Below are 19,041 nucleotides of genomic sequence, written 5' to 3'. Positions count from 1 at the left end.
TTTGGACAGTCTCAAAAAATTATATGCAACCTTTGTAAGAAATATATTTATACTTATAAACCTAAATAATGAAGTATTATTGCTAATTATGTAAAAAGCACATAGTGTAAACAGTTGAAAAATTTAAACAGCTGACTCGCTGCAGAATATTGTTAATAAAAACTGATTCTTAAAAAACGTATGAGCTTGTACATTCAGGATAAACAGCTGCTTTTTTTTCAATAGCACAGCTGGTGTAGAAACGCAAAATTACTAGCATTTGAACAGGACATGAGCTATATTTAGCAAAACATATTTGCGTGTAAGCTGAAAATTTGCAACTTAATTTTCATTTCAGTGGAAATTGAAATGAGCAGAGTTGTACGTGTATTAATCACAGATGTGAACCTGGTCCTATTAATGGCAGTATCATTCATTTAGGATATAAGCCATTAATGTGCCAGGATGCTTCAAATTTAGAAGAGACCATGTCTTTAGCTGAAAATACTGGGGAAAGGGTACTGTTTACTGAACATCCTATTTGTTAGTTGCTGCTGAACTTCCATTCATAGGAATTTTAACAGATAAGGTAATTTAAAAATGTAATTTCTTCCTTGAGAAAGGGAAAGCAAACATGAAAGCAATAAGAATTGCACTTCATAGCATGCAAAAGTCAACTGTTCCTGCTGCAATTGTTTGTTTGTGAGGCTACAAAAACATGTTCCCATGAATGTGGGCAATGCTAAAAAACGCTGCTGATGCAAGTCAGCAGATGTGCAGTGCATCATGAACCACTGATGCATGCAGGAATTAATTGAAAGAAAGATTTCAAGCTCAACATTAAACTTTAACTAGTCTGATTCTTTATATATTACTAGTGTAAGTAACATTTACACCACTAAATAACTTTGGTTTAAGGCTCTCAATCTGTACACTGCATCATATTTACATTCAAATCTCAGGACCTAGGCATTTAGAGTGGTTATTACAGCCTTACTGCTAAACCTTTCTACAAAGCTTGGTCATCTGGCTGCATTTTTTAAAGCAAAAATTTTACTTTAAACCATTTCTTGTATCCTAGTTCAGCCCAGTGCTGTGGCCTTCCTGACAACTCATTCTGTGTTTTCCACTCATAGCTCTAATTCACACTATGAAACAGGCAAATTATTAGACAGGCAAGGTCAGTTCCCTCCTTTCTACAGTGGTGAAGCAGTGGACGTCCTGTAATAGGGACAGCATTTTGCCAGCAATACATTCTGTACTTGTCAATTGGTGTCGGAAGCTTTACGCAGGTTTCTGTCCTGAGCAGTAATGCATCAATCCCATAAATATATAAAATAACCCTTTGAAATGTGATTTCTCCTGCTGATAGTTAATGAGCATTGCCTTTGTCTCTCATGGCTTTTTTTTCTTAAATGCATATTTTTTCTCATTGCTGTTTTTTTTTTGTGTGTGTGTTGCCACGTTTGGTTCAGATGCTGCTGTAACTGTTCTTCAAGGCAGGGTACACCTCTGATGGGTTCAATCACAGCACACTTGGGAGTACGGCCCTTGCTTAACTGCGGCAGCTCACGCAGTCTAGATCAAGTCACTCAGGTAGCTTTTTGTTCTTACTCCTTCTTGTAACAAGTTAATTCTTCTGTTCTTTCAGAAGATCCCTCTCTTGCATAGGCAACATAGATTTGCTTTTGAAGCTAATATTTTAGAAAGCTACTGTTGCTTCTGAAACTACTTTCTTGTATTTGTGCCTCGGGACAGCCATTTTAAAACAACAGCTCATAAAAACTTCTTGGCAGTTAGGGTATTTCTACATGGCAAAGTGAACACACGACAGAGGTGCCTGGTTTGCTCCAAACACCGTAGCTTAGATACAAGACGTCAAATAATGTATTAGTGTAGACTCCACACGGAGAAACATACAGAGCTTTTCAGGAAGGCTAAATGAGATTTAATACCAATTCAGCAGCAGCCAGGGTATCTCTGCAAGACATTACACAGGGCTATCAAAACAACCCCCTTCTGAGCTCTCTGTTTACTATTCCTGCTTTCCTTGCAGAGTTTCCCAGGAGTCAAAACCAGCAGGACTCTTTTCACATGACCCTAGCCTACAATGTAGTTATTCTAGCAGGAAAACCACTATTTTAGAAATACAAGCTGCTACTTTCACACTGGTAAGTTGTACTACATGAGAGAGACTTAAAAGTTCCTGTTGACAGTGACAGTCCATCTTCTTCCTGCTTGTTGCTATCTGGGCAAAGAAAGCGGTGATGGCAGTGGCAGAAAGCTGTCCAGCTGCAGTGATTTCCTTCCCTAGCAATGTCCTTCAGCACAACCTTGAGGTGGCAGTTAATGTATGCTATAAGGCAAGGTGTTTGCTTCTTCACCCTGCAAAGTATTAGCCTGAAAGCCAGAAGTCTAGCAGGGAAACTGGCAGTTTGAAAGGAAAAGTAATTCAAAAAGTAGGCCCAGTAGGAGCTGAGGTAGATCCGCCAGTGCGTGAAATATCAAATACTAACACATCGTGCATTCCTCTCTGCTAGTTAAAACTAATCTAGGAATGTTAATAACAAGGAAGACAAATCACCTTGTCAGAACCTGGAGCTTGTGTCATGGAAAAGATTTTCTTAAATTATTCTTAATAGCTCTGAATCATCATCTACACAAGTGCAGGGATGGGAAGGCACAATCTGGGTGCTCGATCAGCCGCTGTTATAATTGCCCACATGTGAGGGCTCTGCGTTAACCTGAGGATGCATTAGGTATTTCCCATTTCAGAAGGCAGACAGAATGATGTCTAATAACAATAATGTGAAGGATTTACAGTCAGTAAGTGAGATAAGACAAACCACTTTTACTTAAGTAATTACTTTTTAGAATTGAAAAAATTTACAGGTGTGTCTTGTGGTAAAAGCACTGAGCTGGGGATCACTAGATTGAGGCAAAATTCCCTCTTCTATCACAGACATTTTTTTTATTTAAGGTTGAGGTGTTTAATCTCTGTATCTATTCCTCTTATCAAATGAGGGTAATGCTTCCCTTGCCTATTTCCAATATCTAACTGTAAACTCTTCATATATGATCGTTCTTTCATTTTCTGAGGCAGAAAATCTGGCAGCGTGGGGCTTAGGTCTTCACTGAGACCTAAAAACAAGACTTTCTAAAACCAAATCAAAGCACACAACAGGAAACTTCAGTGTATCCTCCTAAACAAAGATATGTACTCAAGCAAATACATATTGAAGCAAATTATTCCAGATGTAAGTTATCTCTGTTAAGAAAGTTGCTGTTAAGAGATGGTATGGAGTGACAGGTTGTGCATGTTTGGAAAAGGAACTTCTCTGGGGATCACCATGCTTATCTCATGGTGGTACTTTGAGGAATAATCAGTACTTGTTTTAAATAATCCTAAACATGGAAATGATTATACCGAGTAATATTTCTGTTATTCTTTTTAGCAAAAAAATCATCCTTAAATGAAGTATTGCAACGCATTCACTGAGGAGCACGCAGTCTTGCAGAGACTGTGACATGAAAGGAAATCCCAAGCATATCAGTCAGTTTTAACCATTGTTTCCTGTGAGTGAGACAGCATTCCCTAAATCAGAATTCCTTAAGCAAATTCCTACCTTTTTACCATCATCACTGCCCTTGGATTCAGTGTACCCAGATAGGTACAACTGAGGATGAAAGTGGTTCGTTATATTTTCTTGCAATATGTAAATCTTTGCTGAATTAAGGTGAATGACAAAATGCCTGTTGCTATCAATGGAGGCATGATTCTGCCATTGACAGCTGCCTCTGAAAGGAGCGTACGTGTGCACGAACACGTCTCTTTCAGTTTAGCTGTTACTGCTGTTCTCACTTTTTTCTGTTTTACCTTTGTAGTTTTCAGAGGACAGGCCAGGAAGCCACTGGTGTGTTTTAGCATGAATCACTGAGAAATACTTTCCATTGTCAAAATACAGTGCTCTGAACAATCATTACCTTTAATAAGTATAAAAGACAGTCTGTATCTCCTGGGCTCTGTTTTTTAACTACAGGGAGGGATCTTCCTCCTGGCTTGGAACAATAAGTCACATAAATTGAATTGGCAGCACCATCCCTGAGGCTTTAGTCCAGTTATAGAAAAGTGCAGATGAAAGAGTTCAACAATTCTTTTAAATATGATAATTGCCATATAAGATGAAGCCAGTGTTACATCTGCTACGTTTTCTGTGAGCATTCAGTTAAGAACTTCAAGGAATGGTATAAAAATTCAGATTATGGGTAGCTTTGTAGTAATTTATCCTTTGAGAGAATGTTAATTTCTGCCTTCCACATGATGTTTGAAAGGCTGTATCAAAGGCTCGGTTGAAAGACTAGCATTAGATCAAAACCTGAGTAATGGTCAGTCAGTTTTCCTTGGCAAACCTAAAGGGAGGAGCCCCATTAAATTAGAAATGGTGAAAGTATTCTCCCCAAATACATTAAGGGAGACTAGCTTGAGCTTTGAAGAATTTACTTGATTTCACACAAGACCTGTCATAGAGCTAAAACACATCATAATAAACGCTGAGAGCAAGTTTCATTTATAGCCTAATTTGTTCTTCTTGTTCAGCTGCTAACAAGACAGCCTAACAAAACTAATGGCTGTGGTGTGGAAAAAGAAAGGAAAAAACGGCCATGTTTGTACAGGGATTTCTCATTCATCTTCTGCTGAAAACAATGGAAGTTCTACAAATGAAAGATGTGTAGAGTGGACCTCTTATTTCTTCTGTCTCAAGCACACCACAAAAGTGATTCTGGTCTCACTTATAAGTTTAAACAAAATCCGATTGACCATCATTATGCTGTTGTTGACATAAGCCTTGTTTCTCGTATGATTAAACTCCCAGTAGGCAAACACCATCTGCCAGCTGAAGAAAAAGAGAAGTCACTGGTTAGCGAACATCTACCTCGTTAGGAGTTAAACACTGAGTATAGTACAAATGCTACATAGCAATATCCTTAGAAAACTCCAACTCCCCGTTCAGTGCATTTGTTTGTTGAAGCCCTACCTCTGACACTGAAGAAATTTTCCTCTATTAAACTGAAGAGCTCTCAGATGAAGAGCTTTTCTCCCGAGCCAAATACAGATCAGGTGCCACTGCATGAAGTTGTACTGACTTCCCTGACACCGTATGTGGTCCTGGAAGACTCTTTTGCAGCTAGGCACATCGAAATTCACATAGTGACTGGAGCAACATAAATAATAGTGGCGTGTCAGTTTATCCTTGCAGGGATGGTGACTCTTGATTACTGCTATAAAACGTTTCTTAAGTGTTTATTTCTCCACAATATTGATAGGAACTTAGAAAAAGCTGTGAAGGCATTTTCAGGCCTTTAAACTTCAGCAAGCTCTAAAATACACGTCTTTGCTTTGGTTTTTATTCATGTAAATATAAATATACACTTTTTAACAGGAGATTTTATATGAAATTATACTTGCATACTCTTTGGCTTGGTAAAATACTAGAATTAGTACTAGGTCCAATCTTTTTTGATCTTGCTCTAGAATTATATAAAAATGTTACCAACCAGATAAAAAATAAATGGCACACAGAGGAGCTAAGTTAGCTTAAAGTGAATGTGAAAGTGTGCTTCTTTCGCAGAATGCAGCTACTTGCTACTGGCAGGACTGCACAGTTATTTCAATAGTACTGAAAGGAAGATATTTTCACTTGACTGGTGTCAAATCCAAAGTTATCCCCTGGGGAGAGGCGAGTAGCTGTAAGATTGCTGCCAAAGAGCTGTCCAGCACCAGTTACGGTGCCTTCAGTTCTCTTCAGCATCTCCCAAGTGCCAAGCTGAGCTGCCTTTGATACATTCTGTGAGATCTGAGGGATAACTGGAACGTATGCAATTCTGAGTCTCATCAAGTAGAACTTTTCTATAAGCACTGACTGTGCAGCATCTGTAAGGTAATTTCTACATGATACTGCTGATTATCTTCTGAACAGTGCAGCAGGTATGTAGCTTAGCCATTCTTAACCACATGCTCAGAGTGATTTACAGGCGTTGTGATTTGGTATTTTGCTTGCAGTTTACAGTAGTATGGGCCCATGAAAGAACAACAATCTCTCTACTAGCAAGACATGTTGTTATAGGTGGGTATCTGATTCATGACTCTGGAGCAAGTAAATGCCTTAGTACAACCCCATGTGAGATACCTGTATTTGACCATTAAAACCGAGAGTAAAATTGCAAAGGACTGCATGGAAGTAGAAAATTGAAGCATGCAGTGATGCATGCAATTGTGAAGTGCTTTCCAGAGTTTTCTGTGAGATGTCCATATGTCCATGGGGACTAAAAGTGGAAAGGGAAAAAAATATCTCAATAGAGATCTCAATAGTGATGTTGGCTTTATGGCAAATTTTAATTGCTCTCCCCCTTTCCTCAGCTAACCTTTTCATGTTCCACAGGCTATAAATTACTGATCTCTTTCTTTCCATTAGAAGATAAGCACCTTATCACCTCTCCTCTTTTCTGACATCCTTATCACTCCTCAGGCAGTATCTTTACTCTCAGGTGGTCTAATTGATACATATCTAATTAAAAGCAGGGCATTTTTTCCTCAGCTTTTATTCAGCTTTGAAGTATGTTGCTTTGATTTTGGAACTGAAGAACAGCTTCAAGTGCCTGAAAGTTCACCCTTTTCCAACAGTACTAGCTGGTCAAATAAAATGTATTTGCTCTGTCTACAAACTTTGCCTTGGCTGTGTACCAGTGCGTTCATTTATTATTAGTTAAGTGGAGAAGGCAGATTTTCATGAAACTGGTTCAAGTGTGTGTTTGAGGGTGACAGCTCTTCAGAGCCTTGAAGCTTAGAACAAAATGTTTAAAATATGATGAGATAGAGAAGCAAGGGATTCAGTAGAGACTGAGGAAGATAACTAGATAAGCAAGAAAAAGTATTTTAGGGCTCATCTATTGAATGGGTACATCTTGTTTGAAAGAGATACCAGAGATGAAGAAGCTGAAGTTATAGGCAGGAGATCAAATTGTTTAAATAGCATTATTCTGCCTGCTGTTTTAGTGGATGTCTTAGGAATGTTTTTATACAGTGATTTATCTAGAGTAGGTTCTCCAGAGTTATGTAGGATATAAAGAGAAAGAACAATCATTCAAATAACAAAAAGTCATCAATTCTCTCCAATTATGAGGAGAAAGGAGAGGAAGAAACTTTATATGCATAACTGAAATTTCTGGGCAGCTCTAAGTTGCATAGCCAGCAGTAATGCCGAGATTTACTGATTTTCAAATGTTGCAAGGGTCACTATTTCACAAGTAATTGGCTTGACTGGTATGACACTCACCAGTTTTATGACAACGGTATCTTTATTTTTCTTCTTTGCTGTTTTTTCATCTTTACTAGTTCTAACAAGTTTTAAGAGTGGGTTGTGTTCTTCAGTGAGAGGAAGTTTTTGAGGAAAAGTAATGAAAAAGAAATCCACTGAAATTACCGAGTTAGCCTAGAGATCCAAGGTGTATCACTCCTACCCTACCGCACCCTTTTATCCTTAAAGAACTTTCTATAAACTTGAGGCATTTTTAGTACCTCAGAATTATCAGCTGAAAGGCACTTGGTTGATGTAAATCATTTGCTTCACTGTTGTAGTGTGTGGCTGGCCAGGAAGAAGCAGGAACTCTATGCCACTCCACCCATCGAGTGCTATGTAGGAAATCCCATCCCTACTCCTTATTGATTTGTTTAGCAAGGCCACCTTGTTGATAGTTGTTAATAAGGTCTCATGGTTTGGCTTTTTTGTTCATCTCTTTTTTTTTTATCTCTTTTCATTTGGGGTTTTAGCGTAAAGTACATGGTAGGATTGCTGTTTATAATACGTGATAATCATAAGAATCTCATCATTTTCTGAGGTCAGACCGTCACTGCATTTTTGTTTGTCTATGCTGAGCTAGTACATGGCAACTTTGTGTAGTAGCTGAGCCATTCTCTAAATTCACAGGCTATCCTTCGTGTTTAAAGTGATTGATGTAATTGAAGTGATTGGCATGCATATGCCTAAATAAATTACTTTGTGAGAGAGATGGATCCAAATGGAGAAAACTGTTTAGGTCCAAAGACAGTTTGTTGTAAGAACCATGTTATGTTGAAGAATGTGGAAGGAACTTCAATAAGAGTAAAATATGAAAACAGAAAATGTATGGAAAAGTACAATTTTACTCTAAAAACTTTGCTAATGAAGATTTAGAGATTATTTTTTGTTACATTGCTCTGGAGACAAAAGCCCTAGTGTAGATGCAGACATACTGGGGGAAAAAGAAGTTAATTGACATTGCAACATTTTATTTCTCTGTAATTGCAGCTCCTGGGTTTTGGCTCCGAAGTAACTTGAAGATCTATATAAAAAAGATCATTTATGTGCTCAAACTTATGTTAATAATATTGCCAAATCACTCTTCTAAAACTTCTTTTTCTACGTACTTAAGAGTCTACAAGTTGTTTTTTGTTTGTTTGTTCATTTTTCTGAAGAGCTGACACCCCTGTATCTGTATCAGCAAGTTATCCTGAACCTGTTGGTGTGACTTCAGTGTTTGGCATCATATTGGTAGACAGGAGAACTCTGGGTCCCATAGAGTTCACCTGCCAGTTAAAACCCCCTTAAATGTCAGCCTGTGGAAGCAGTAGATTGCTTATTTATTCTTAACTACTTAAAATATAGTCTAAAAATAAAGTTCTGTCTTGATTCCTTACATTTGTATACACATGGCTTTTCTTATTTTTTCTACAAGTGGTACCCTGGACTTGATTAGATAATGGGAGGACCCTGGCTCATAAGTCTGAATGAGGCTTCAAAAAACTGCTTTTCATCCCTTGAAGTACCTTTTATTTGCACATACTGATATATCATTGTATGACATTGATTTATGAATACTCATGTATTAGATAAAACTAACACATTGTTCTTGATTTTGCTTTGCAGTACAGAATTGGACAGTTGTACATGATAAGCAAGCACAGCCATGAGCAGAGCGACCGAGGTGAAGGTGTGGAAGTGGTGCAGAATGAGCCCTATGAAGATCCGAATCATGGCAATGGCCAGCTAACAGAAAAACGGGTCTATCTCAACAGGCAAGTGCATAGAAGTGCTTCTCTTAGCATGGGCAGTAATAAAAATTTGTGATGAATATCCCTTTCAGGCCGTAGCCTTTCTGTTTCAAGCAGAACAGGTTCTCATGAACAAGTGCCACTTCCTAGCAGATTCAGGATAGACCCATGGCTTGAAATTGAGATCAGACATTCTTTCTTCTAGAATACCTTTTCAAAGAGAAAGAATTCTAACTTGAAGTTTGGTATATACTGAAAATCAGAACTTCAGTTTTCTTCCGCTTAACTGTCATTCTGTTTTCCAAAATTACCAACCCCAAACAAATAAAAAACTAAAATGGTTTAAGGGTTTTACGTGTCCATGGATCTGGTTTCCACTCTTACTTTATTACATATTTGCTACTTAACTTTAAGTGAGCATAATACTCCATAATTTCCAGAGTAAACACTACTAATGTTGATTTCATTACATTTCACTTAACCTGAATCATTGCCATACCTACATCCCATTTAAGACTTAAACGGTTAGTCAGGCTTGCATCCCTTAATCATTTGGGGATTCTATTTTTATCTTGACACTAAAATCAGAATGGTTTTAAGCATTCAAAAAGTAATACATTAATTTTTATGGCACATCGTGAGAGCCTTTGAAGGCATTAACATGAAACGCTCTAAAGTACTAGGATTTTTCTTTTTAAAGAAGACTTACTTTCTTTCAAAAGAAATTTTCAACAGAATTCCTAGCTCATCATCTGCTGCATGTAGGTTGAACATAGAAGAGGTGCATTAAAATTAAGGAAACTCTAAACAGCTCTTTTTAGCTGATAATTAATGTAATGTCTTAGGGTAGCAATTAACCTTTTGGGTCTTGATATAGTCAGTTTCTCATTTTATAATATTTTTGCAAAGCCAGAACCCCATTTTTGGTGACAAAAGGTTTGCCACAGCAAAGTGAATTGACATTATGAATTAGCATTAGTCTTGCACAATGATGAACTTCTGTACTAAAATGACAGGCCTGAAGACACGATGGGGAAAAAAAATTGCTTTTGTTTCCACAAAAGTTCCATCATTTCTTAAAGTGAAATATGTGTCTCTTCCTATGGTGAAATTATACTGCTGAGGATCAATGTCTCCACACTCAAAGGACTGAGTTTTTTTATATTTATATTTATTTAAATATATATGTCTGCATCCTGTGAAACATATTGCTCAATCTGTTGCCACTTGTATTACTGCTGATCTAATTGAATATTGCTGCTTTTCTGATGTTCTTTTATTCCCCTTGGCCTGCCTCATTTTTATTACACTTTTTATGCTCTGCAGCCTTTCATTGTGGGCACAGGAACACTATAGCTCTTGCTTCTACATTGCAAGTTACTCCTCCATTGCAATCCTGACATATCTAACCTTAACTCAGGCTAAATTGAATCACCAGTAACATTGCGCTCTTACACACATACAGTCTGATAATATATTTTGCCAGCATTCAATATTACTGTGATTGTAATTCTTTTTTTCTCACAGGCTATGTATAAGACAGTAAAAATCAATAAATTTGTTCTTGTTGTAGAGCTCCCAGAAATTTTGTTTATGTTTCTGGATATTTCTTTCCTTCCTATTATGAAGAAGTAAGGCATTAGGCACTGAAGATCATGCTCAGAATCACCACTTTAGAGTAAGTCAGAATAAGACGTACCTGGGAAGCATACTGCTTCTGGTAGGGCAGGCAATGGACCAAAGGATCTCAGACCCAAAGATGGGTCTGAACATAGACAAAGACGATTCATGTGCCTTCAGAAACTTGGGAAATTCACCTAAAGCTACTATGGATGTTTGAAGTCAGGTTTAATGATAGTTAGGCACCTCTTCCTCCTGTACCAGTCCTGTTCGGTAGCTGAATGTAGAGATAGACAACTCTGTGCCTCGCGTGCTCTCTTTGAGACTCTCTGTGTCCTAAGATAGCAAACGCAATTATGTTTTGTCATTATGCATATCTTTCAAGGACAGTCCGTGTTTTCTCCTTACTGCACACTCCTATGAGATCTAAGCATAGTCTATTTATGATTTTAAAAATGTGTTATTAAATGAACAATCAGAAGTAATAACTTCTAATAACTTCTATGCAACTACATATAAACAAGCTGCATAAAGCTCACTTCCCCCCCCCCCATCAGATAACTGCAAAAGAGTTTAAAATTAAAACTTGTTTTGGAAAGTCTTGATTTTTCCATTTATTTCAGGTCTGTATTAGTAAAATAGAAACCTCTATATGCTTCTATGACCCTGTGGTTTAGCAGAAACTTAAGTTTGAATTTATAACGGTTGTGGTTTCGGTTTTATTTTTTTTTAATGAGGAAATCCAGTGGGTTTCCTCTGTGTTTAGAGGGATGCTTTAATTGTTTTCAGACTGGTAGAATGGCCCTTGATTTTGGAGGGACTAGGATTGATCCAGTTGGTGATGATTTACAGATAAGACCTTGTAACACCTCATTGCTTGACTCCAAACTCAGTCCCTTCATAAGGGACTACCTTACAAGAGCCTTTGTTAAGCGTGAGTTTATGGTATTTGAGTTAAACCGCTTCCTGTACCACTGTATAGGAGCTTCTGTCAAGTACTTATTTCACTGTATTACCATTGCTGTAATGCCTCTGTAGATGAGAGCTACGTGTACAGCTACAAATAGCCACACTGCTGCTTCTTGAAGCAGTATCCATCATGGTTACAGCATAAAACTACACTATTTAAATAGCCATTTTGGGGATCCCTAGCTAAAAAATAAAAATAAAAAAAAAATCTTTGTTTTTACAAGGCTAACACAATGCATTCAAAGATAAGGTGTTACCTGCCCTTCCTGCTACAATTGCCCTTGTGCTACAGAAGTCCAACCAAAAGTGCTTTCTGGGAAACAAGTCCAATAGAAAATATGAGTTGTTGTAGCTTTCCTGCTACTTCATCAGACTGGATAACAGCCTTTCCCACAAGAGATATTGAACACTGCATGATGCTTTCATGAAAGAACCCCAGAACAGTATCAAGGTCAATAAGGCAAGGAGGACTCAGGGAATGCAGAACTGGAGAACGTTCTGCAACGCTTTGCCAAATCTACCCCAGCCCCACTGAGAAAAGTAGCACAGATATTAGGTATCAGAACATACAATTTTCCCCACGTCTTTCCTTCCGGTGTTAATAATCTTTGATTTCCTTTATTCCCTACTTTTCTTTTCCAGTCATTAGTGTAAATTAAATTACTTTTCTTGTCATGGTTAAATTCAGGGATGAAAAGATGCACAAACTGCATATTAGCTTGGTGGTTTTGGCTTTGAATTGGCAGGAACAGGCATCCTTTTCTGCTTGCGCAGCTAATCTTGGCCCAAATATCCCATTCTTATACTGCTGCACATCTTAAATGATTTGCAAGCAATTGGTCTTTAAAGTTTTGCCTCAGTATTTTTCAGGTGGTCTGATTTATTTTTACAGCCATTCAGCACAGGACACCTTCTCACACCAGTCTGCCCTAAGTTGTGAAGGAGTATCCCTCCGAAGAGACCAGCAACATAGGGGTTTGGGCAGCTGCACACAATCATAGTCGTTGTCCTCTGTGCTTTGCAACATGCTCATGAACAATAAATGAGATACTATCTTCAGTGCCTACATAGGTTTAGCAATATTTGTGGTATTTATGCCTCCACTATTGTTCAAGACAAGCAGCAAGCTGCAGTTTCAGAGCTAAAAGCATCACAATTTCACAGCCAAAAGCTTCTGTAGCCATAATGCTCCTAGTGTTTTTTTGATTTCCAATGAGGAAATCTGTACTTTTATATTTCAGTGATGGTTTCTTGGAAAGATTTATGCATTATTTTCATTTATCTTTTCGTGCCTGCTAATATTTTAATTCTTACAATGTGTTTGTCTGGAATGCCTTTAAGAAGCAATTTCTATGTGCTGAAAGACTGAACTTCATCTGGGGGAGGAAGAAATAAACAATGAGAATGTGATCTATGGATACCTGTGCCACCAAAATAAAGTAAAAAATTTAAAAGTACAAAATGAGTGGCTGTATATTAACAAAGACCTTACTAATAAAATTGTCTAGTGTCAGTGTCTGCCTTAGTTCTATTCAGAATTGTTTACTGCCTCTCCATTCCTGCTGGAGCATTGTTTCCAGAAAGTTGAAAGTCTGAATTTATTATTTAGGAATTAGAGTGAAGTTTAGCAGGGATAAGGGAATTAGCAGAGTGATGGTCATAAAAAAATACTGACAAAAGACTGACAAAATAACCAAAAGACCTGGTACAATGAAGCCTATTATGCAGTATTTAAAATGCTGCTGAAAAGACTGTAGAGAAGAAAGAAAATGTGGTTTTGAGCAATGTCATCAAAGAGCAAAAGTCAATGCACTTGACTTTGAATCTTTAGATAATGTGCTAACGTCTGCATATCGCCTCTGGACAAATACAATATTTATGCGTAGCTAGATCATGGTTAAATAAACCTTAATGATCCGAACTCTGTATTTTCCCCAGAAGTTTGCTAACATGGAAAGTTATTTTACTTTCAGCACACACGGTTATCTGAGCATAACTGTTTGAAACATTTACAGATGGAAAACTGAGGTTTGAAAGCGTCTGCTTTAGTTCAGTAAAGGTTCAGTCTTAGCCTGGGTGATCTCTCGACACATCGCCAGACTAACACAATTTTAATTGAGTCCCTGAAGTAAAATGAGATTTGCGGTCTCCAGTGGTCTGCCTTTCTTTGAGTGGCTAGTGCTGGATCTTTGTTACTGACAGGTTAAGCGATCGTAATTGATGTCATTAGGAAAGGCTTGGATGGTGTATTTGCTTGAACTTGCCTTCTCTTTAAAGTGCATGTTTGTTCGTCAATTACTGGGTACCCTAAGTGACCAGAGTTCTGGAAATGAGACACCCAAGATGCATGGTAAATAAAATGCTCCTGAATTTCCAGAGTATTATTTAATTACCCTTTAATGATCTTTCTATGTGCTGCATCCATCTCCATGTCTTTTATTTCTTATTCTTCTGCTGTAGTACCACTGCATTGATAAGATCTCTTGACAGATTGAGCTCTGAGTTATGATATCAGTTCCATTAATTCTCTTCACTCTTGTGGTTTGCGTTCCCCATCAGCAAAACGGGACTGATACCACCTGCCAGTGTCACAAAGGTGTTCTGAGTGATTTGTTAATTTTAACATAAAAGCTTCATAGTTGAGAGTTGGTGTTGGCAGCGTGGGGAAAAAGTGTACACGAAGTGAGTTGAACATAAGGGTTTGTGTGCCAGCAAAGACTGTGGAGGAAGAAGAAACAGTCTGTAAGAACAAATAATGGAGTCAAGATGGAAATGGACCGGCACCATTAGTCACTCTTATTAAAGAGTGCCTCCCTGTGGCTAAGGGTACTGTGACACGGACACACTTCGCAAGGTCTAACCTGCTGAGTCCTCCGTGACCGAAGGCTGGAGGAAAATTCTTGAAACCTGCATTGGTACCTCAAGTTAGATCTCATCAGGGGTCATTATGCTGGCACCATATTGCTTGTTCTGAGAGGGGAACAAATTGTCGTAGTGTCACGTAGGCTCGTAGAGAAATCCAAGAAAGAATGAACATCTGATGAAAATGTGAAGTCTACTTATTACTGTGCCCTGTGAAACACAGATTATAAGCATGTTTGGAAGTATCTTCTTTTCTACAGTACTCGTACATTACAACATATTCTAATCTTATTTTCTTTTTATTTTCAGCAAACTACCCAGCTGGGCTAGAGCAGTTGTTCCCAAAATATTTTATGTTACAGAGAAGGCATGGAATTATTATCCTTATACAATCACAGGTAAGGAATAACATGATTAATAACGTGTACTTTTTGGATAGTTCAGCTTACCTTCAGAAGCTCTAAGTTACATATTGAGTGACGGATACAAAGATTATAGACTATGGCTAGTTAAAAACTGGAATCTTCTATCTGTGTGATTTCTTTCTTGCAAAGAAAACATCAGATGCTTAGATTCTGTGCGGACTTGTACCCTCTATTGTCCCATAGACATTAGTCAAATAAAATTCAGCAGATTATCTGACAGAAGTTTTTCTGTTGATTAATGTATGTTTACTGTAAGAATCTTGCATTGTTGTTTTATTGACATTTCTTTTTTTTTCTTTTCCCTCACCATTCTTTTTTTTTTTTACAAATGGACAATTGGAAACAATTGGAAATCAGAATACACAGTAAGTTTTTCTTTTCATTCTAAAAATACAATATGATTGTAAGAACTATAGTACTGGAAGCCAAACTGAATCCTCAGTAATACAACTAATACATAATGCCTTTGATAGTGGAACTTATTTTAGCTATTTGTTTAAGAAATCAAACGTTAAATCTGAACTGTTTCCTATAAATTATTTACCTTACTTTTTATCATTTGAGAATAATTTGAAAAATTTTTAGTCACTAACAGTAATATAGAAAAGCTTCTATAAAACAGAGCAAGGCTTTTAAGGTTCCAGTTACTACTTGGAGACATGAGAACATGCTTTATTTTATTTATTGTTTTATTAACTTATAAAATGTTCATCTCTGGTATAGTATCTGGGAAACTGTATGATCCGTAGACAAAATTAAACATAATCTGGGCCTGGTGCCCAGAAAAATCAGCTATTCCCTCTAGCAGAGCTAAGGCAAAATATAGCACATAAATCATGAGAAAAATTGTTTTAAATGTACTGGCCTCAGTAATATACAGTAAATTTTCAGCAGCCTTTAGAAGATGAGGCGGAGATGGTAAGGAAATTCCAGGCGAAAGGACTTCTGCCTTGATTTAGATTGAGTTTCTGGTTACAGATAAAACATAATCCATTGTTTTTGTTAGCTCTGCAGTGTTCAGAATGTTTGTGCAGTTTTTTAAAACCAGTAAAGAATACGGACAGGAGAAAGATTTTGTGTGATAAATGCGAAAGAGACAAAACAAAGGGATTTGAAGGTTCAGATCCAAAAGCTGAAGGCTTAGAGTTGAAAATGTGATGACAAGTTTGAAAACCCAAAGTACTGAACTGTGGCTTTCAATATGTACTGCAGATACTTATTACATATTCTGCCTTGTTTCATGTGTAAAATTAATTTGATAATCAGAAAAAAAAAACACACATGCAATCATGGACCATAGTAGTTAGGGGACAGATTCTCAACTATTTTTGTCAGATGTCTTCAGTAAGGCCTATCCGAGCTTATAGTAATTACGAGTTTAAAACTATGGTAGCAAGTTTAATTTTAGACTGGAAGATGTTGTACTATGTCACGTTGATGACTGTTACTCTGTTGTACTTTTTTTTTCTTTAGGTGATAGAGACAATTTTTGAATGTGAATTTTTTTCTTTAACTGAAAGAGACAAGTGGGAGTGGTAGCAGTTAAAAATTTGTCTGAATTTGAAATGCAATACATTATCGAAACCAAAGAGTGATTCTCAAAGAATTTGAATCGGGAGGTGATCTTTACCTAAACCGACGAAACAACATCTGGAACACATTTCAGTGAAAGTGTGTAGAAGGGATACACCTAAAGAGATGTTCAAGAGTAGGATTAAGTAGACTTGTAAAGAAAAATTGGTCTACAAATGCAGAATGTAGGCAAAACAGTCTCTTAGTGACATTGTAACTGCCTATGGGAGTTCGGGTACTACGAAACAGAACTGGAAATACTGGGATGAGATTAGATTTCTGACCGAAATGCAGTTTCCTTAAAGTATATTTTAATGGAACTGGTAGACTATGAAATAGTATTCAAGGGAAAATAGAGATAGTGTCTTTGCCTCAAACCGTTGAATCTAGAACAAAAATGTTAAATATACCATTGGGAATAATTCCAATGCTTGTCTGGAATATTTATCTAAATTTTGATCTATATTTATTAGAGAATTCTGAAAGAAAGCATAAGCCAGCTGAGATATTCCCCAGAATATGCAAGATAGTTCGGAAACCCTTTTCCTAAAATACTAAATCCTCTCTAGAGGGTCTGCGGGACATCCAAAGAATTAAGTTGAGCCTCATTTCAAGGAAAACTGATTCTGAAGGTTGGCCAACAATTGGATAAATAAAGCAATCTTATCAAGTCAAGTACTCGATACTGCTGGAAAGGAAAAATCATACCTTTCCTGATGTCTGAAGTTCCACTCTAAATAAAGAGCAAGGATCTTAAAGGCTCAGTAGTGTTATTTCAACGTGCATTAGTTATTTAGAAGAGGATGTGAATGACAGACTGAAGCTTGCTGAAAGGCTTAAGGGCTTTCAGTTGTAAAATATGAAGGCTGTTGAGAAATTGGATGCAAACACATGCACTAGACTTCGGTGGTTCAATATAGGCTAGTTTCACAAATATGTTTTGCCTGTGAAATAGTACAGATTTCATAAATTTGGCCTTGTCAAGGGCCTGAAATTGCATGACATTATAAGAAAAAAAGTTCAGCAGGCATTGAGGATAATTTCTGGAATACTTTTCTCTGCAATGGTAGTGTGAAAAGCCAGGAGTGATTGGATGCATGAAAACAAATGGAAATTAGAGTGTTGTGATGTTTGTTGTCTAAAATCTGGGTCCAGCTATTACATCTGCTTTAAAGAATGGTATCCGTTGCACAGCAAGCCCCTAAATTTGACAGCAAACAGCAGGATATGACTGCTTGGTCTACAGCTGTGTTAATAATGTGTAAAGCAAATGACACACTTAAGATAATGAACTTAACAGAATGATTGTACAAGTGATGCATTCTGGTGTGTAGTATGTGAAATATTCTAATGCAAGGAGAGCATTTAAAAATGAATACTGTGCTGTTTGCGGAGGACGATCTCATTAAAACTGCAATACAAAAGACTTCCTATCAGGAAGGTGAGACACGGGTAATGTCCCACAAAATGCTGCATCAAACCTTGAGCTAATCGTTGCTGGCTTCCTGCTGATGTTGAAAAGGAGGAGGAAGTAGGAGAACAATTCCTTTCAAAGCTGAAGCCAAAAGAAGTCATCCAGAGGTGGGGGTACCATTTAGAGAATAACGTACTGCTTTAATGTTCAAAGTCTTGTTTTAGTGGCTGGGACTTTAAATGAGGAAGTCTAATTATTAATCTGACTCTTAAACTTAGAAGGGGAGTCACTTTGGTTTTGATCTTGTAATTAGAAACCTGATTAGAAAGCTTGCTAAAACAAATGTTTAATTTTTACTTACAAGTTAATTTAATGTTGTAATTAGGTTGATGCTAAGTTCATAAATTTGTGACGCTGTATTTGAGGTACAGCCGAAAGGAAGAGCTACAGAAGTAACCTCTAAGGCTCTGCCCTATGAGCAATCAGGAAATTTGGGCCCTGGTGGGTGCCTACTGTCAAGCTATACATGCTTTGGGGGATTGGGTGCTCCTAGCTGCTGGCTTTTAGAAAGAATTCCTTTGCTAGTTTCTGACTGGAAGCTTTTCCACTTGGAGGATGGAGAAAAGATGCCTTGCTGCTCTCAACAAACCCTTACATGCCAATTATTGCATTTGCAAATACGTACCTTCTACAAATGTGCAAAATATTTATGCTATTTTTAGATGTGTGGACAAGAATGACTGAACTCTCAGGAGACTCATTTCTTTCTGAGGTTGTCCAGCTAGATTAGAAATAATTAACTAGAAAGCAAACCTGTCTCTGTTGCAAACTAAATGAAAAGGGATTGCATAGAACTAAGTTTCAGTACCTACATCTATTGTTATTGTTAATTTATATTGTTAATAATTATTATTGTTAATAACAATTGTCTATTGTTAGACAATAAGCAGCACGTATCCATTTGACCTCTTCAAGTGACAGTTGAGATTCTGAACAAAGAGAGGAAGGAGAACAGAGAAAGGGAAAATACCAACAGAATTTAAGACGATGCAGTTTGAGTGTTTGCTTTGGATAACTTCAAATAGTTTTGCTGCCTGATCTAAACAGTTCCA

General features: G+C 37.3%; 1 protein-coding gene across 1 annotated transcript in view; it reads left to right on the top strand.

Moving 5' to 3' along the window:
- The window catches only part of PITPNC1 (phosphatidylinositol transfer protein cytoplasmic 1), a 91,188-nt gene that overhangs the window by 34,252 nt on the left and 37,895 nt on the right, over positions 1-19,041 (top strand). The window contains exons 3-5 of the mRNA XM_035558781.2: positions 8,943-9,091; positions 14,828-14,916; positions 15,301-15,308. Of these exons, the coding sequence (XP_035414674.1) occupies positions 8,943-9,091; positions 14,828-14,916; positions 15,301-15,308 (246 nt within the window). The remainder of the gene's footprint in view (positions 1-8,942; positions 9,092-14,827; positions 14,917-15,300; positions 15,309-19,041) is intronic.

Source organism: Cygnus atratus, chromosome 18 (assembly GCF_013377495.2).
Source record: "Cygnus atratus isolate AKBS03 ecotype Queensland, Australia chromosome 18, CAtr_DNAZoo_HiC_assembly, whole genome shotgun sequence".
Classification (NCBI taxonomy): domain Eukaryota; kingdom Metazoa; phylum Chordata; class Aves; order Anseriformes; family Anatidae; genus Cygnus; species Cygnus atratus.
This window is presented reverse-complemented; position numbering and strand designations above follow the sequence as displayed.